The sequence below is a fragment of the Lithobates pipiens genome, unplaced genomic scaffold (genome assembly GCF_037356315.1).
Source record: "Lithobates pipiens isolate NorthernLeopardFrog02 unplaced genomic scaffold, aLitPip1_a1.2 Scaffold_25, whole genome shotgun sequence".
NCBI lineage: Eukaryota > Metazoa > Chordata > Amphibia > Anura > Ranidae > Lithobates > Lithobates pipiens.
Genome location: NW_027507787.1, coordinates 96,955,383 through 96,976,462, shown reverse-complemented (window position 1 = coordinate 96,976,462; position 21,080 = coordinate 96,955,383). Strand labels below are relative to the sequence as shown.

General features: G+C 43.0%; 1 protein-coding gene across 3 annotated transcripts in view; it reads right to left on the bottom strand.

Moving 5' to 3' along the window:
* Positions 1 to 11,879: 11,879 nt before the first annotated feature.
* GLYAT (glycine-N-acyltransferase) overlaps positions 11,880 to 21,080 on the bottom strand; it is a 53,635-nt gene continuing 44,434 nt past the window's right edge. For 2 of the 3 annotated variants that reach the window (XM_077454737.1, XM_077454738.1), the window contains exon 6: positions 17,525 to 18,892. In XM_077454737.1, coding sequence (XP_077310863.1) covers positions 18,490 to 18,892 — 403 coding nt within the window. In that variant the 3' untranslated portion in view covers positions 17,525 to 18,489. Of the gene's footprint in view, positions 15,278 to 17,524; positions 18,893 to 21,080 lie in introns of those variants that run through there. The other variant, XM_077454739.1, reaches the window with a different exon arrangement.

Below are 21,080 nucleotides of genomic sequence, written 5' to 3'. Positions count from 1 at the left end.
TCCTTCTGGCCGATGCCTCAGCAACATGTTGTCCAGGACCAGGAGTTTGTAACCTCCCAGTCTCTGGGAACGCGTTGCACAGACCTTTCTGCAAGGCCTCCCGGAGATGTCTCATCCTCTGCTCCCTCTGCGATGGCAAGATAAGGTCGGCAACCTTACCCTTGTACTGTGGATCAAGGAGAGTGGCCAGCCAGTAATGGTCTCTCTCCTTGATCCGAAGAATACGAGGATCCTTCCGCAGGCTTTGCAGGATCAGGGAGGCCATGCAGCGTAGGTTAGCTGAGGCATTCGGTCCGGAGTCCTCTGGGTCACTAAGGACAACATGATCCGCAGCTACCTCCTCCCAGCCACGTACAAGTCCACGGGTTTCTTGGGACTGTAAATCATCCCTACAAGACTGCTGCTGCTGCTGATGTTGAGTGCCAGCCTCCACCTCCATGCTGACACAATCATCCCCCTCCTTCTCTTCCTCCTCCTCATCCTCTTCCTGTGTGATGGGTGGCACAGCAGGAACACTGTCTGGATAAAGGGGGCCTTGAGAGGCAAGGAAGTCCTCCTCTTCCTGCCTCTGTTCTGTCTCAAGTGCCCTGTCCTTTATTCCACGCAGCGTATGCTCCAAGAGGTGGACAAGAGGTACAGTGTCACTGATGCATGCACTGTCACTGCTCACCATCCTTGTGGCCTCCTCAAATGGTGACAGGACAGTGCATGCATCCCTGATCATGCCCCACTGGCGCGGTGAGAAAAAACAGAGCTCCCCTGACCCTGTCCTGGTGCCGTAGTCGCACAGGTACTCATTGATGGCCCTCTGCTGCATTTGCAGCTGCTGCAGCATGGCCAACGTTGAGTTCCCCCTGGTGGGCATGTCACATATAAGGCGGTTCTTGGGCAGGTTCAACTCCTTTTGGAGCTCAGCCATCCGAGCACAGGCATTAAATGATCGGCAGAAATGCACACAGACTTTCCTGGCCTGCTTCAGGACATCCTGTAAGCCCGGGTACCTGCCCAAGAACCGCTGCACCACCAGGTTAAGGACGTGAGCTACACAGGGCACATGGGTCAGTTGTCCCTGTCGGAGGGCGGAGAGGAGGTTGGTGCCATTGTCGCAAACCACCATTCCTGGCTTAAGCTGGCGTGGCGTCAACCACCTCTCAGCATGCCCCTGCACAGCTGACAAAACATCTGCCCCAGTGTGGCTCCTGTCCCCCAAACAAACCAGCGCAAGCACGGCATGGCATCGTTTTGCCTGCGTACTTGCATAGCCCCTGGAACGCCTACGGAGCACCGCTGGTTCTGAGGACAGAGCACTGGAAGAGGCCATGGAGGAGGAAGAAGAAGATTAGGGGGTGGAGGAGAGAGGTGTGTCACAACCAATAGTAGCATTTTGGAGGCGTGGTGGCGGAACAACCTCCAACATTACTGCACCTTGTCCTGCATCCTTCCCAGCTGCCAGAAGAGTGACCCAATGGGCCATGAAAGACAGGTAACGTCCCTGTCCATGCCTGCTGGACCATGAATCAGTGGTAATATGCACCTTACCACTGACCGCCCTGTCCAGCGAGGCAAGGACATTGCCTTCCACATGCCGGTAGAGAGCCGGAATCGCCTTCCGTGAGAAAAAGTGGTGTTTGGGGACCTGCCAATGAGGAACCGCACATTGTACAAACTCACGGAAGGGGGCCGAGTCTACCAACTGAAAAGGCAGCAGTTGAAGTGCTAGCAATTTAGCCAAGCTAGCATTCAACCGCTGGGCATATGGATGGCTGGGAGTGAACTTCTTTCGCCGGTCCAGCAGCTGGGGCAGGGACATTTGCCTGCTATAATCGGACGTGGGTGTACTGCTAGCAGAGTGCCCGGAAGCACTTGGCTGTGACACACCTAATTCTACACCTTCATTCCTCTCAGAGCAGGTTTCAGAGAGGACTGAAGGTCTAGTGGGGTTGGAGATGCCAGCTGATGAGGAGCAAGGAGAGGTCCGCTTTGTTCTTTGGTGTGGGTCTTTGAGGTACGCTTGCCAATGAGCTGCATGGCAGGTCAACATATGTCTGGTCAAGCATGTGGTGCCCAAGCGGCTGTTGTTTTGGCCACGCGAGATAGGCTTGAGACATATGTTGCAAATAGCAGCAGTGCGATCTGATGCACTCGTCTCAAAAAAGGCCCACACCAAAGAACGTTTATAATAACGCGCAGGCCCCCGGAGGGCATCCTGCCTCGTTGGACATGTGCCTCCTCCTCCTCCTCTCTCCTACCAGGCACCCACGTGGAGTCAGTGCTCTCATCATCCCCTCCCTCTTCATCGCTGGAGCAAACCTGGCAGTATGCTGCAGCTTGTGGAACATGACTGCCAGATTGCTGTCCTTCTTGAGCATCCCCTCTCTCTGCATTCACGCTACTGCCTTCCTCTAGCTCAGTATCATCATCAGAGCCTACAAAACACTGGGCATCCTCCTGGAGCATGTACCCAACACTGTGCTCAAAGAGTTCAGGAGACTCCTCAGGAGGACGTGGTGGGTCTAGGGAAGGAGTCACTGATGATGACATTGAGAGGAGGGAAGACGGTGCGTTGGTAGCTGCTTTGCTAGTACCCTGAGCCTGGGTGAGAGAGGATGAGGAGGATGAAGAGGGCTTGGTCATCCACTCTACCAAGTCGTTGGCATGTTGCGGCTCAACATGTCCAGCTGCCGAAAAGAAGGACAAGCGTGTCCCATGGTCACGTGCTGATGATGACGATGCACCGCGTCCAGCACTGTTGTCTCTAGACACAGAGCCTGCTTGCCCTCTTTTATCGGCTCGCGCCTGTCTGCCTCTCCTGTCTGCCTCTCCTTGCTGGCCTTCCAGACATGGCAATGGCCTGAAGGGAGTTGGGAAAAACAGCAATTGGGTAGTGTATATTGTGCTGGAGGCACACACAACTTCCAATAACTCCTGCAGATGGCTCAAATAGAGAAGAGCTATGTAGGTGGATATAGCGGTGTATACTGGGTTCAGAGCACGCAGACAGCACGCACAAGCTCCTACCGCTGACTGCAAGCTCTATTTAAAACGAGCAAGATAGTTTGCTATATAGGTGGATATAGCGGTGTGTACTGGGTTCAGAGCACGCAGACAGCACGCACAAGCTCCTACCGCTGACTGCAAGCTCTATTTAAAACGAGCAAGATAGTTTGCTATATAGGTGGATATAGCGGTGTGTACTGGGTTCAGAGCACGCAGACAGCGCGCACAAGCTCCTACCGCTGACTGCAAGCTCTATTTAAAACGAGCAAGATACTGTATATACTCGAGTATAGGTCGATCCGAATATAAGCCGAGGCCCCTAATTTACCACAAAAAAACTGGGAAAAACGTATTGACTCGTGTATAAGCCGAGGGTGAGACATGCAGCAGCTACTGTTACAGCTTCCATCCCTGTGTCCATCCCTGCCTGTGTCCATCCCTGCCTGTGTCCATCCCTGCCTGTGTCCATCCATGCCTGTGTCCATCCATGCCTGTGTCCATCGCAGCCTACCTGTGCCTATCTGCAGCCTCTTTGTCCTTCTGCCGCCTCTGTGTGCCATTTTGCACCGATCTGCACCTCATCTGTGACAGACGGCGGCCATTCCACTATTCAAAAGCCGCGCCTCCCTGTCTGTGATAGGCGGAACACTCAATTTCCCAGCAGTCAGTGTTCCGCCTATCACGGACATCCTCTCATCCTCGTCCGTAGTATGAGGATGAGCGGATGTCCGTGATAGGCGGAACACTGACTGCTGGGAAATTGAGTGTTCTGCCTATCACAGACAGGGAGACGCGGCTTTTGAATAGTGGAATGGCCGCCGTCTGTCTGCACGACACACAGATCGGGTAGGCAGACGGCGGTGACTCGAGTATAAGCCGAGAGGGGGCACTTTCAGCCTAAAAAAAGGGGCTGAAAATCTCAGCTTATACTCGAGTATATACGGTAGTTTGCTATATAGGTGGATATAGCGGTGTGTACTGGGTTCAGAGCACGCAGACAGCACGCACAAGCTCCTACCGCTGACTGCAAGCTCTATTTAAAACGAGCAAGATAGTTTGCTATATAGGTGGATATAGCGGTGTGTACTGGGTTCAGAGCACGCAGACAGCACGCACAAGCTCCTAACACTGACTGCAAGCTCTATTATAAAAGATAGATATATCGCTAGCTATATAGGTGAATATAGCGGTGAATACTGTGGTCAGGGCACGCAGACAACAACCACTAAAGAAGAGCAAGAACGAAAAATCAGCCGATAACGATCGGTGTATACTGTGTTTAAGGTACACAGAACACCCACTAACTGCTTCAGACGCCAACACACTACACAAGGCCGCCGCGCTGGCGGCCTTATATAGTGTGGGGCGTGTACTACACAGCCTGAGCTATGATTGGCCACAGGCATCCTGCCTGTGGCCAATCATGGCTCTCCTCGCTGCCGGCGCTATAATTGGCCAAGCATGCGGGGTCACAGTGCATGCTTGGCCAATCATGAGCCAGCAATGCACTGCGCCATTGCAGTGCATTGTGGGCCTTGAGCGCCACACGAATTTGGCGTGAACGGCCCATAACATTCGGAATTCGCCGAACGGGCGAACAGCCGATGTTCGAGTCGAACATATGTTCGACTCAAACACGAAGCTCATCCCTAATCATGACAAGTAGTCAAGAGGGTCCAAAACGCGTGGTCCTATACTTTTATTTCTTTTTTTTCTTCCAAAAGTTTATTAAGTTTTCAAGTTTTACAAACAAGAACAACAGAAACTTGACAGATAAATCCGGTATATGTTTCTCAAACAACGTGATATAATAATTTAAATACATTCTATCCATTTTAGCAGTCGTATCGGGTCTAGTTGGAAGTAAAAAGAGGTGCCTCTTTATTAAGGTTATGGTGGGTAGTTCTTGGAGGGTCTGTATATCGATGTCTGGTAAGCCAAGGCATGCCTTCCCAAATCCCTAACAGGATCAGACTGTGAAAGGGATGAGCCGGTTGTTACCACTTTACAATGGCTCATCAGTGTTGGTTTACCCATCGGCATGACTGACCCTCTCATAAGGTATGAGGATGTGTATATCCAGCCTTCAGCAATAGGCATTTGTGTATGGGAGCTCCTCTACATAAGATCTGTAAGTTGACCCTTTCTGTGAATGTTAATATAGCAATAGGAGTTAATATTCTCCCATTAATGTGTGGGGGAAAGCATGGTATGAAAGGTATGGGTAAGCGAGGGTAGGTGTAGGTGTGGGGGGTGGGGTCTCTCTCCTAGATGAGGACATGTGTGAGGAATGTCTGTTTCCACAACATGTTTAACCATTGACCACTGGGCACTTAAACCCCCTTAATAACCAGACCAATTTTAAGCTTTCGGTGCTCTCACATTTTGAATGACAATTACTCAGTCATGCAACACTGTACCCATATGAAATTTTTGTTCTTTTTTTTTCAAACAATTAGAGCTTTCTTTTGGTGGTATTTAACCACCGCTGGGTTTTTTATTTTGTGTGCTATAAAAGAAAAAAGACCGAAAATTCTGTAAAAAAATGAATTTTTCTTTGTTTCTGTTATAAAATTTTGCAGATTAGTAATTTTTCTTCATAAATTTTGGCCAAAATTTATACTACTACATATCTTTGGTAAAAATAAGTACAAATTGGTGCATATTATTTGGTCTTTGTGAAAGTTATAGAGGCCACAAGCTATGGTGCCAATATCTGAAAATTGATCACATCTGAAGTACTGACGGCCTATCTAATTTCTTGGGACCCTAACATGCCAGAAAAGTACAAATACCCCCAAATGACCCCTTTTTGGAAAGAAGACATTCCAAGGTATTTAGTAAGAGGCATGATGAGTTTTTTTAAGTTGTCATTTTTTTCCCACAATTCTTTGCAAAAGCAAGATTTTTTTTCCCACAAAATTGTCATATTATCAGGTTATTTCTCACACACATGCATACCACAAATTACACCCCAAAACACATTCTGCTATTACCCCCGCGTATGGCGATACGACATGTGTGAGACTTTTACACAGCGTGGCCACATACAGAGGCCCAACATGCAGTGAGCACCATCAGGTGTTCTGGAGCACCCAGGCCAATTCTGACATTTCTCTCCTACATGTAAAAATCATAATTTATTTGCTAGATAATTACATAGAACCCCAAAACATTATATATGTTTTTTTAGCAAAGACCCTAGAGAATACAATGGTGGTCATTGCAATCTCATTCTTCTCAATCTCTTTTTATCTCACACGGTATTTGCGCAGCAATTTTTCGAACGCTTTTTTTGGGGAAAAAAAACAGTGTTGTGCTTTAAAAAACAAAACAGTAAAGTTAGCCCAATGTTTTTGCATAATGTGAAAGATGAAGTTACGCCAAGTAAATATATAGCTAACATGTCACCCCCATAGGCAACGCTTAAATTTTTTTTTACTAATTACATGTTTTGAGTTACAGAGGAGGTCTAGAGCCAAAATTATTGCTCTCGCTATAACGTTTGCAGCAATACCTCACGTGTGGTTTGAACACCGTTTTCATATGTGGGCGGGACTTATGTATGCGTTCGCTTCTGCATGCGAGCACATGGGGACAGGGGCGCTTTAAAAAAAAATGTATTGTTCATTTTACTTTATTTATTTTAGTTTGACACTTTTTTCCCCAAAAATAAATTTTTTGATCACTTTTATTCCTATTACAAGGAATGTAAACATCCCTTGTAATAGGAATATGGCATGACAGGTCCTCTTTACAGTGAGATGTGGGGTCAATAAGACCCCATATCTCACCTCTAGGCTGGGAAGCCTGAAATAAAAAAATTAAAAAAACGATTCTGACTTTGATTGTATTGGCGAGTCGGTAGAAGCACCGGAGGGCGGTGTGAGGGGGGGAGGTCCCCTCTTGCCTCCTGTAAGCACAATCAAGCAGTGGAACAGCTGCTATGATCATTCTTATGGTGTAGGGAATCGCCGGCTGAAAAAGCAGATATCTTAATGATGCCTGTAGCTACAGGCATCATTCAGATATCCCCGCACAAATTCAAGGATGTCATATGACGGCGGGAAGTGGTTAAAATCCTTTTTTTTTTAACACAAAGTTGTCCATTTATACAATATTTCTAACACATAGCATCTACATAACAAAAATGACACCCCAAAATAGATTCCCCTACTCCTCCTACTGGTATAACACGTGTGTGAGACTTCCACAGCCTGGCAACATACAGAAGCCAAGCATGGCCGAGCATGGCTGGGTATCACCGAGTATTGTAGGGTATCACTGAGTATGGCTGGGTATTGCAGGGTATCACAGAGTATGGCTGAGCATTGCCGAGTATGGCTGGGTATTGCAGAGTATCACCGGGTATGTCTGGGTATTGCAGGGTATCACCGACTATGGCTGGGTGTTACAGAGTATGGCTGTGTATTGCAGGGTATCACTGAGTATGGCTGGGTATCACTGAGTATGGCTGGGGATCACTGAGTATGGCTGGGTATTGCAATTTATGGCAGAGTATTGGCAGGGTATTGCAAAGTATTGCTGGGTATTGCAGAGTATTGGCAGAGCATTGCTGGGTATTGCAGAGTATTGGCAGGGAATTGCAGGGTTAATTGTCGGTGAGCAGCTCTGTGGGCACTGCAGATCCAGCCCAAAGCGCTGCTGACACCGATCTCTCCCCTCCACTGTACCGCCGGTTTGTTTACAAGTGATCGCTCCGTCATTTGAAGGAGCGATCGCGTGGTAAACTGCCGCGATGAGCAGCCGTTTACCGTGATCCGTAATTGCTCTCGAGTGCGCACCCCAGGGGGCGCGCGATAGCAAAATTCTGGGAGGACGTACTATAAAGTCCTTCCAGAGTTAAGCAACCGCCCTGTAGCCGTCATTCAGTGGTTAAGTTATGCGTTTTGTTGGCGATCTTGATAATCCAAGGAATTACAGAAATGGAGCCAATAGGCCCATGTTTTCCGATACTTAGACAGGTTCTTTTTAGCTTGATGGATTAGGTTTTCCATTTCCACAATTTTCTCTACACGCTGCAGCCAGTCGGTAAGTTTAGGGGGAGCGGAGCTTCTCCAAAGGACAGGTATACTTTGTTTTGCAGCATTGATGAGGTGGAGTGTAAGGGATTTCTTATATGCTGATTGAGGTATAGATGTGTGGTGTAGCAAGTATTTGGCCGGGCTAAAGTCTAGGGTATAAGTTGTGATTCTGGTAATTGCCTCATGGACTGTCTTTCAGAATGGTTGTATGTGTGGCCAGTCCCACCAAATATGGAGTAGGTTGCCCAATGACGAAATCACATCTCCAGCATATTAGGGAGACGCTGGGGTGGTATGTGTGAACTCGGTCAGATGTGCGGTACCATCTTGAGTAAATCTTATAGCCGCTTTCCTGTGCTGAGACGTTAATGGAACCCTTATGTGCGTGTTCATACATGTGTTCTCATTCCTCCTTGGGTAGGTCCAATGTAAGTTCCCTTTCCCATCTTTAGCAGATCATATTGGTTTTAGGATCATTCCTAACAAACTGGAGGGAGTATACCGATGCAATCAGGTGTCTTTGTGGTTCCGTGCTGGTACAGAGTTTTTCAAAGGGGGTATAGTCTCTGAACCACTGTGTAATAGGTTTGGCACTATTCAAGAAGTGTCTAATTTGTAAGAATTTGTAGAAGGGAATGTGACGGTCTGGGAATCAAGAGGAAAGGGTGGCGTGTGTGATGAGAACATTGTTTTGAAAAAAGTGTCGTGCTTGGAGTGGAGGTCCAGAGTGTGGGGTTTATTTCTTGATTTATTTTCTCTATTGTCCCCTAGATTCTAAGCCCATACCATTATTGAACCAGATTGGTTCATGCATATACATACTTATATCATATACTACTTTACTTCTATGCTGTTATGACAGCATCTATTAATACTTATGCATTTATGTTTCAGTTGACATTATTAATGGATACTGGAAGATCTTTGATGACACATTTCCCCATCCCAGCCATGTCTGCCCCCATTTGCTCTGTTGGGTTGGTTTTCCCTCTGGCTCCACAGCTCCCAAGCCAGACGCTCATTACTGCTGCCTCTGGGTTTAAAGCAATTGGTAGTCTGATCCAGCCTTTGGTGAGTATAGGGCCATGCGTTTTTTTGACCCTCTTGACTAATTGGCATGATACCATGTCTGTGCTGGTACTTATTTGGTTCATTATACCCCCTACAGATGTACTACACACGCATCTACCTCTGATGAAGCAAGCATGGTCTTGTGAAACACGCTGGGGTATTTTCCATGCCTGTGTAATTTACATTTTAATACCATGATACGTGTAATGACATTTTTTACTGCATGTATCATTTCAGTGGTTTGGCTATGATTCATGTTTATATTTACATGACAATTTTAAGAAATTTGGAGACTGCATTTACTCTGTCAATTGTTGGCTAACTGCATTCATCTAATTTAAAGTCCCGGGCCATTTCCTGTTTTAATTAAAAGAAAAAAGATACCTGAATACCAGTGCATTTAGAATTCCTATAATCTATACATTAACTAAAATTCCTAAGAATTTACAACTATAACATCGGTCAACAACTATCGGTCACATAGAGGCTGGGAGAATACTTGGACAAGTTCCTCCAGCCAAGTGTAAGAAGGCCAAAAGACTACTTGAAAGATGCTGAAAGAGTTGAGGCTGGACTTTAACAAACCCATTTATTTAGTGACTGCGGATGTATCCTCGCTCTACACCATCATCCAGCATGATGATGTTTCAGACACCTTTCAAACTGGAGGCATTTTTCAGGTGCTACAGCGCTAAAAATAGCGCCTGAAAAAAGGCTCAGCTGCAAACCCAGTGTGAAAGCCTGAGTGCTTTCACACTGGGGGGCTGCACTGTCAGGGCGTCACAAAAAGTCCTGCCAGCAGCTTCTTTGCAGCAGTGGAGGAGCGGTGACTACGCTGCTCCACCACAGCTCCTGCCCATTGAAAACAAGTGATACCGCCGCCAAAACACCAATGCAGCGGTGTTTTGCGGGCGGATTTAACCCCTTTTCGGCCGCTAGCAGGGAGTTAAAACCACCCCGCTAGCAGCGCTAAAAATAGCGCAGATTTACCGCTGACGTCCAGGGCGGCTCAGTTTGAAAGGGGTGTCATTGGCCTTAAATTGGGCTCTGAGTAAAGGGGATGATATCCCAGATACTCATAAATGAGTTTTGGGAAAGGCACTAGACTTCTGCAATTTGCATAATTATTTTTGGTACCCTGGACATTTTTATTCCCAGCAGGTTGGCAAAATTTGTGCCAAGTGGTAAGAAAGATTCAAGATTCAAATGGCCAACAAAAAATACAAATTGATTTAAAAGGATTTTATCCATGCAGAAAATGCATTTTATGTAGAACAGTAAAAAATAGTAATAGGGTTATATCGGGCATTCCAAATATTGATAATAAATAATTTTCTATAGATGAATTAATCACATGCAATACCTCACGTGGTTTATTTGTTGTGGTGTCCATGTGGGCTGTACTATGTGGGGAGGATTAAAAGACTGCTCAAGATTCATATTGCTGAACATGTAGCCAATATAAAGAAAGGATTTAAAGTGGTTGTAAACCCTTACAAACCACTTTGACCTACAGGTAAGCCTAGATTAAGGCTTACCTGTAGGTCCAGGCAATATCTCCTAAACCTATATGGTTTAGGAGATATTTGCCCGAAAACGGGCACCGCTGTCTACGGCGCATGCGCAGGCGCACTGAGCGCGGCATTTCCAAGAATGGAGCTGCCGCGCGTGTCGACTCCCGTGCGCATGCGCGGGAGTGACGTCATCGCGGCTTCGCCGAATGACAGCGGTGGAGCTGCGAGACCCCACCAAGATGGATGCTGGGGACTACAGGGGACAGCGGCGACTTCTCTGGCTCCTGTGTCAGGTAAGTGACACATAATGGGCTACTATGCAATGCATAGTAGTCCATTATGCTTTGCCTTTGCAGGGAATGAAAGAGGAAGTAAACTCATCAGGGTTTACTTCCTCTTTAAAAAGCATAGTATGTCCCTTGACTGTAGAGAGAAGCACAATCAAGATCCCACACTTCTGCAATTTTGTGGGATAGATTGTGTATTTTCATTGTGAAGGGGCTCTAATCGAGTTAGTAACTTATCACAAAGAGAAACTATAAGTGGATTTTTCTAATAAAAAGTTTAACCCCCTAGAGCAGGCACAGCACGGCCCGCGGGCAAATTGTGGCCCGTGTTGCGGTTTACTATGGCCCCACAGGTAATTTGGCAAAATCTATCTTTTGTGGGATCTGCACGTTCCCAAATGGCATTTTCGTAATCTCTTGGATGTCGTGGGATTAGGTGCGTTCCTTCTCCCTGTGCAGTGTCTTCACCACACACAGCCACAAGGCAAGAGATCTCTGGTGAATTCTTGTTGGGCAGTTTATTAGTGCACTGGTACTGCACTCACATGATCCTTTCCAATTCTGGTCAATTTCTAAAATGGCGACTGTAAATAAGGGGTGTCGTTTCCAGGACAGTTGGAAAATGCTGAGCTCATTTGGTTCAACATATTTGTGTTAGAAGACATTCTCTGCTATCCTTTAGATTGTAAGCTCCATTAGCAGGGCCCTCTCATTCCTTCTGTATTGAACTGTATTGTAATTGAACTGTTGGAGCTATATAAATCCTGTATAATAATAATAATGAACTTTAACAAGAACCTCGTTAGGACAAGACTAATTGACTCTCACCTGCGTGACATTTTGCGCATCAAAACCACTGTCTTTGAACCAGACCTAGCCTATGTGCGGCAGTCCATATCTCAGTTTCACCCTTCACATTAGTTCATATAAATTAGTTATAAATATATTTGGACACAACATGTATACTTGATGTTATGTTCCTGTTCCTTTATTTTGAACTTAAAAGTTACCAGACAACCTTTTTTACCAATAATATGTAATTTACTTTACAATGTTCCTGACATATTTCAGCTTCCTGGATTTTTTTTTTTCATCTGGCCTTCAGATATGAAAGGCAGAGCGATTTAACACCTGTTTAGATTTATCATCCATGTGACGAAATAAATAGTATGCCGTTTGCAATAAACTTTGCATAAAATAGTTCATTTGCATTTATTTTTAATGGTTCAAAGAATGTTGGGAAAAATGGTCGGCCCTCACGCATATGTTCACTTCATCAAATCTGGCCCTCTTTGAAAAAAGTTTGGACACCCCTGCCCTACAGGGTTAAATATTGAGCTGGTTCTCAATTGTTTCATAATTCATTTTTTAAATTGAATTCATGATTTTGATGGGCTTATGATAATAATAGGAATGGGTTTTACATGTAATTTTATAAATAATAAAAAAAATTATATATTTCTTTATAACTAAAATAAGTATAACTTTTTTTTAATATACATGGCTCATTTGCATTATTAGCTACAATCATTGACAGAGTTGCTTTGATTTGGTGCTGTCTTTCATGTTATTAATATGTTGATCTATGAAAACACTATATATCCCACAACATGAGTGTAAGCAGAGAAAATACTGTGCATATCATGGTTGCGGGGACATGGAGTTAATGCATGCGCTGAATGATATTCACCACCATTAACATATGGGAAATTATAAAAGGGAGGTTGCTGTGCCATACAGCCAATCCCAGGAGGAAGTCCTGATGACGAAACGTGTTAGGACATGGCTGTACAGCAACCATTAGTGACGGTGGATGCAATACCGGAAATGACATTCAGAGGGTTACACTGGTGCACTGTGACATGTTACGCCAGTCCTTTGCTGCTGCAGTGGATTTTTTACATGCTTTTATTTGATTCCATGGGAGTGTAATGTTTAAAGCGTTTTTAATTTTCATTAAACAATACTGCACTATTGGAGCACTTTGTTTCTTTATATGTGGATTTTCCATGAGATCTACTTTCAGGATTGGATATTGATGGATAATTTAACCCTTTGTAGGTTGTCGTGTATTTGTTGAGCATGAGAGTGCAAGGCAACTTCATCTGGTGAGTGCACATCTAAAGGGGAGCTGAGTCACCATTTGCACACGGTGTGGTGGATGATTTTTTTAAGTCAATCCTTTCATACTACACAGTGTTGATTCACACTGAGCTTTCACACTTGTTTAATGGACTGTTCAGTTGTGGAATTTGTGCATTCATTCATACAATTCAGAATTACTAAGTGATGTTAATGGTTATTACTAACATAAATTAACATATAATTGTCACTGGATGATTTATTTATGATTTAACGTCACTTTAACTCACAGCTCTGCTATTTACAATAAATTTACACTGTAAATGCTTATGATTATCTGTTCAATTTAAGTGGTGGCTTTAAACACTATATTTGCTTCTGGCACAGTGGTGGTACCTATAGTGTGGGTGTACGTAGCTTTTGGACCTTCTAATTTTATCTATGTAAATTACAAGGATTTTACCAACTTTGTTGCAGATTTCTACCTTTGTGTTTTTTGTGTCCATGTGGAAAGTGTATCTAACAGGAGCGGTTTCTTAATTATAAACCAGCTGCTACACCTGCAGTGCTTTAATGAGGAAAATGTCAGGGTCTGCATTCCTTTAGACATGATTTCCTATTGGGAGTATCTCACAAAAAAAATGCAATTTTTGTTACAGGGGATGCCTAAAATTTGACTTGTATCTTAGTGTAGACTTCTGGCAAAAACAGTGTGCCGATCACACAAGCAGGACATTATGTTTCTGAGCGGTGTTCTATAGACATTCTTTACAGAACACCTCCAGGTTGCCATATTGCATTTTACAGAAAATTACAGAGGTGCAGATTGAAAAGGAAAAGTCATTTTTAATAACATTCAATTACATGAATGACTTGACTTATATGACTTGAGTCGCAATAGTATATACTATATTATTTTTTATTTTATTTGCCATTTTAGTTCCACGAAAGGAGAGTTACCTTTTAATTAATTTTAAAATAAATGCATTAATGGATTTACAGTATTTAGCTTATTTTCTCTTATTGCTTGCTGTTTATCTACTGGATTGAATGTGAGCTAATGTAGGGTACAAGGATAAGAGCTGCCGGGATTTCCTTTACAACAAGCACTCTTTGACTACTCTTACTTAGGGGGCTTTGCCTTTCTGCTAAGCCTACAATTTGACCACTGTGGGAATGTAGAGGTGGTGCGGGGAGTACAGTTGAAGATTTCACTTTTGCAGTGTTGCACTTTCATGTCGTAGATTGTTATGAGGATTTCAACAATTTTTTTAATTTGCAATTATGTTTGTGTATTTCACAGTTTTGAATGCATATATTTTTTAGGTAACACTTTTGCATGTTTTAATCAGCTCTTCATGTAATTTTATTTGATCACGCATCTACCAGGATGCTGACCCTGCCACTTAGAATACTGCAAGTGCAGCAGCTGATTCATTATTATAAAATCAATATGATTACAAACTGCTTTTCAGAATACTAAAAGGCAGAAATCTGCAACAAAGTTTGGTAAAATCCTTGCAATGTACATAGATCAGCCAGAGGTAAATGTTTTTTTTTTCTCAACAAAAATGGAGTTGCTCTTTACGTTTTTGGTAGGACGGAGAACAATTAGATCCTTTCTGTCATGTCTGTGCTGGGGAAAAGTGAAGGAGAATCTCTGTTACCAGGATACAACACCAGCAAAAAAGTTGTAGGTGGGACATATACTGTAAATGGATAAATCTCCCAACTGCTGCTAGACACCAAAAAACTGAGGGAGGTTCTGTCACCCCTTTCTATACAAAACTAAAAAATGTTTTGTCTGGAGTTACATTTTAGCATGTCCTGCTTTTACCTATTGAAAGTTGAGCACCATGAAATAGATGAGATGGCACAGTCCTGATATCACAAAGGCTAAAAATTCCACTGCTGCCATCTTCCTGCCAACGGGAACCCAGCTGCCAGGGTAGCTGCTTGGCTGCTCTTATTGTCCGGGGCCACATGACAGTACAGTGGAGTTCCAAGGGACTCCAACTGGGTGGCCAGTCTTCCAATCATGGTACGAAACACTCCTTGGCCTCTGTAAAGTTTGTCTGTGTAGCCCACACGCATTTCTGCAGACTGCTCACTTATCACCCATGCAAGGGGTGCTCCTACACCTCCTCTCCTCATGCACACTGTGGGGAAGCTCTGGATGCATCGACGTAGGTAACGCTCACTTCGATCATTACCACCAAAACCCCAGAGGCTGTTCACGAGGTGTGCTTCATCCGAGACGAGCGATGAGTATTGCAGATCCCTGGGAAAAAATGTGAAACAAGAAGATATTTAAAGGGGAGGAAAAAATGTGAACTCCACTTAGAACAGAAAACAAGTCTTCCTTTTTTTGTTACGTCAGTGTAATTAAGCTGTTTTAAATCTTTCACTGTTTATTTAAAACCCTTATTTTTCAAATAAACATTTAATACAGGCTTGAAGACAGAATGTTGAAACAAACAGAATGACTGGGGGTTGGGACTTTAAATGAAGCAGGCAGGTGTAAAACATTAAAATTTATTGGATAATCAGTGGTAAGTTGCATGAGGGTAATCATGAGTACACCAAGAAAATCAATATATTCCATTTAATGGATAAACATACAGCAGTTTGTTTTGGTCCAAATATAAATTCTGACAAATTTTTGGTTAATCTGATACTCGGATACATCTACGTGTATCCGGATTAAATAGTAACCGATTTCTTTAAAATTCACTTTGTTTTGTATATTTGTTTGCTAATGAATTCCACATTTTCAGAATGATTCGGATCGGTTGAAAAATATTGACCAATTCGAATTCTGTGTGAAGAATAGCTGGTTATTAAGGAGCGTGCCGGGAAGCTGGCCACCACATCGGGTCTGCCACGGATTTAAGGTGTGGGGTCTCCCCCAAAATTCATTCAAAATGGTTCAAGAAATTAAAAAATAATAATGGTCAACAATGACCATACGTGCTAGAAACAAAAGAGAGGTTATAAAATAGTTTGGAAACTCATATTTTTGGGGGAGCAAAAGGAAAGTGATTATAAGCATTGGGAGGAAGCAATTAAGTGAACATATTGCTTTGTCCTGCATAGGTGCAGCACAGATCACCTAAGTGGCCAAAAAAAGTCGCTATCCATGACACAGCTGTCAGTAAGATGTGTGTATAGAGGGCAAAATTACAAAAATGACACCCTAGATGTCGCAATATGGACTACAGTTGCAACAAACAGTTATTCCCTGCCCTATCTGTATACTATATTATCCCCCTAGTGTCCGGTGTTACTAAACTGACATCATATTTGTGAGCCCAAACAAAGGGATTGTGGGATTAGTAGTTCCACCAGATGGCTATTCCCCTGCATGGCTATACACTCGAACCACATATCCCAGGGATCTTTGCTACCATCGAGGAGATAGCTGGGAAGGTTTATAAAAGAAATCAGAGACCCACCCCAGGCTCTCTTCTTCCCAGGTCTCGTGTGTGATAGATCTTTCCATGCAGGGAGAGGTGGTGGCCTACCATGCGGGTGTACAACATTCCTGCCTGACAGAGAAGAGGTTCAGCGCTGCCTGCTGTTCATCGGACATCTGACCAGCACCAACTTGACCATACAGCAACCCATACTTAGTGTTCCAGATTTGGGTGATCATCACAAGTGGGTCCGCAGTTAGGACGTCTATTTGGGAGTCGCTGTCTGGAAGGCACTTAATCGGCCTGGTCGTTGGTGAGAGGGCAATTGCCCACCTTTGCAAGTCTTTCCTTGGTTGTTTTACTGGGACACGGTGTACAGACAGCTTTACTTTGGAACACTTCACTGCATGTCTATTGAACACTGTACATAGGCATCTTTAGCTGCAGTAAGCACAAGATATACTATCACTCTGTTACTACACATTATTGGATACAGTTAATAAGCTTCAACTGCCGGTGAAGAAGACCATCAGGCTCTGCAACGGGGGCATTCTTTCATTGATACTTAAAGGGTATTATACCATCCTTGTTTAGCTTCATCTCTCATTAGGAAAAAGGTTGAACAGGCCGGCCTGGGTTTTTCTTTTTAGAAGTATTGTCAGAATTTATGCTTAACTTTGCTTATCCTTTCAGATTATGTTCAAGTGATATTCAATTGTACATATGTATATATAGTATCCTGTTGTTGCCAACTATCTTAACTGTTTTACTGGGGGAATCATTCTACTGAGCTGATGCTGTTAACCAAAGCCCAGTTGAAGCATTATCCCTCTTGTACAACTATATCTTATCTGACGCATTCCAGTAAACATTAACAGAATATAAACATATTGAGTGTTGTCAAAGGTGTTACAAGGATGTCTGAACCCAGATTGTCAGGTGGTTTGGAATGTTCACAGATGCAGATGAGCAAGTAAATCCAAGCAGTCCACAAGGGGGAAATGCTACATATATTTCATCCAGCCACAATGACCTGGGTGTGGAGGAACCTCCAGTGCCTACTACCTGTACAATATTTGAAGCACATATTCTTGAATGATGATACTCGAGAGTGAAACAAAAGTTTTTATTTTCTGTTGAGCAGAAAGCAGTCATATTTACAAGTAATATTTATGATTACGTTTTATGATTACACAATTTCATACAAAACACATAAACAAGGAGTTCTGATGACCTGGGGGTCCCCAAGGAATACCCTTAATTTGCAGAGATTTCCTCTCACTTCCTGTTTGGCTATGGGATAGGAAGTGAAGGGAAATCTCTGCAATGGGACATAGATGGCAAAAAAAAAAATATATGACAGAGGTTATAACCCTCCCTTACTGTTTTCAAGCTGAACAAAAAGTTTTGCCTATGGTTCTACTTTATAACTCCATAGTAATTTAGCGACTAATGCTTGTTTTAGGAAATATTAGGTGTGATTGCAAGAGGGAAGTGAGGAATGGAAGGGAAAGGGAGGGGTAGAGGGGACTTTTTGCTAGGTGCTCAACTGCAAAAAAAGGAGAAAAATTTAATGAAGGAAAAAGAAGAATGGCAGCAAAGGGGAAAGATTGTAAGTTGGGAAAAAAGGGGAGTAAATATTGTGGCAAAAGGGACCCCCAGTCCCCTGTGGTTGGCTTCTCACAGGGTTGTCAGACTTTTAGCAATGCGAGTTGGGTGATAATATAAATTCCACAAGCTCCACACCTTGAGAAACCTGTCATAGCTATCTGTGAGAATGAAAGTTATTTTCTTTGATGATAAAAAGGCATTGATGCATCTTCTAATCTCTGTAAATTAGGTAAATAGTTTTTTCCACACGTCACTATCTACAGTGCCACTATCTGTTTTGATTTTTAATAAATTCCTCTGCTCTCCGGGTAAAATTGTGTGAACCTTCTTTTTCTTATAGACTGCATTCCAGTGTGGCAAACTGTGGTCTATAACTGGCACCAGGATAGATGCGAGCTGGTTTCTTATGCACCACCAGTATTTTTTCTGGTTTGCAGTTTTTTGATAGCTTGTATGTTTAGCATTTTTAGCTCTTTTGCTTGAAGTAACATTGCTCCCATCTGCCAATGAGTTGAAACCCTGCCTTTAGTATAGCAGCTTGACTTGGTATATTATCAGGTGCCGTATGTACATAAGTTGGAGCTTCTTTTTCATAATTGGCTGCTGCAAGCTTGAGTAGTACGTTATGTGCGAGACCAAGATTCCTGTAATTGGAACAGGTATAGCCCATGCGTATTTCCATGGAGTTCTCTATTAAGCCCCAGGCAATCGGTTGATCCAGACCTTTTTTCCGGACACAGATGGTAGGCAAGTTCTGAATGCAACGTTCTACAAAGCGAAGACTTCTCTGGTTCATTCCAAATGCCCATCGACTGTTAACAAGTGGAGCTTCATGAACCAAGAGTGGGGTGTACCACAATTCTTTTGAACTGTTTAAAGGGGAAAGGGGAAAACGGTGAAGATAGTGTAGTCTTCAATTGAAGTCTATTTCACTTTCATTTTGTTTCATTACAAGGTACCTAGTTGGAAAGGTTGTTTTGTTTGAAAATGGTCTGGCTAATTGTGGAAGAACTGCCACGGATGGGAAGAAAATCTCAGAAGATGGATTAGGCCCAAACTGGGAGTCCCATTAACCTACAAAGGAGATGATAATGTTCCAGTGCTTATGGGTATTAGTAAATTCCCAAGCTGGTAATTCTTGGTATTAGCCTGAAGACTCTGGCTAATCAATATGAATATTTGATTTCTAGGCTGCTGGGGATTCCCTCCAGACTGTATTTCTGTAGTTCCGTGATACACGTATCGGTACTACAGAAACACAATAGGCTAAAAACAGAGGGCCAAAATTGCAAGGCAAGAAAGCACTCCTCTGCCTCTCACACTTCCCTCTATTTATTATTATATAATTGTCAGATTTAAAAAAGCACACCTTTAGTGGTGTTTAGTAGTTACTTAACTGAACACACACAGCTGCTTTACCTTTGCCATCAAGTCAGAACTAGGCTACACCTGTCGAGTGGAGGGATCAGTAAATAAAGCCACCCAACGGACAGTGCCAGGTGCTGGAACACATACCTTTTCAGCAGATTTCAGGTTTCATGGGATAAAAAAAAAGCTAAATTCTGGATGGTGTTTTTTCAAAAAGAAACGTTTTTTTCACCTCCAAAAGTTGAACATGTATTCTTTGGATATATATTGGATTTAATAGTGTAGCAAATACTCATGATGTCTGATGCTGGTTGTTATACGTACATGTCATACTTTGATATTGGTGCTTCTATATATATGCCAAATACACTTTTATTGCAAAAGCATTCTCTGCATGTGGTGCGCTTACTCTATATATTACTACATTTATAACTGGAGCCTTTAAACACAGTAGAACATACTGCATGTGTTTGCAATAGGGGTTATTTTTTCTAAATTGACCCTGCTACAAGAGTGCCAATTATGTGTATAGTTCAATATGAATGTAATATGTTGTGCTCTGTGCATGTGCCAAAATGCTCACCATGGTTAATACATAAAAAAAAAAAAATATTGTTAATTTTTTACAGCATACACCAAGTCAACATACCAAGCACTGTCCATAAATCTAACATCCAATGGTAAAGAAACTTATTTTCAAAAAAGTGACTGTTATTTTTATCTGAGTCCAAAGAAATTTACAGTCACTTGTCTAAATCAAAAATCCATATTCTTGTGTTAAAGCTTTGTAAAATTAGTCTAATGTGTGGTGTAGAGCCACCACAACAAGAACCAGATGCATCTCACTATGATATTCAGTGATGTATTTTGGTGGGTTGAATCACAGCTTGCTTCCCGATTACCCCACCACAGCCATTATGAAGCCATTATGTTTTTCACACTTCTGTTTGGATCCCTTTATTTATCAAACACGGAGCTATTATTAAACTTCACAAATCACACTAATGTTAGAGTTAACAAATCATTCTCTATTTTTTTTAAAGTATCTTTAATTTGGCATAAATTAACAATAAAAAAAGAACAATCACTGCAATCATGCACTTCATGAAATATTATGTGATTTTTTTTTGTAATGAGTGTAAACACCTGAAATTGCATTGCTATGAGCCTGTTGTGGTCCCTAATACACTAGAATTCAGGCCGGCAGAGGGCACTAGTGGCTTAGAGGCTCTACGGCAGGGATATGCAATTAGCGGACCTCCAGCTGTTGTAGAACTACAAATCCCATGAGGCATAGCAAGACTCTGACAGCCCCAAGCATGACACCCAGAGGCAGAGGCATAATGGGACTTGTAGTTTTGCAACAGCTGGAGGTCCGCTTATTGCAGATCTCTGCTCTACGGCATGCACAGGTGCTGACAAGGAACTAGCTAGTGAGCAGAGGGTGGAGCTAATCAGTTTTCTGCTACTCCTTTACTGCCCAATCGCTGGCTTACGAAGGTGATCAGGCAGTATTTCTTAACTGAAGTATAGAAAAGTGAGATTACCAACCTGACTCAGCAGTGTTGCAGCACTATGTAAATCCCAGAACTGGATGGAAAAAACACACAACCTTTCACAGGTTAATCGGCATACATGCATTTCTTGTAGCTATTTTAAAATGTGCCTGGAATCTTTAGAAAATGTTAC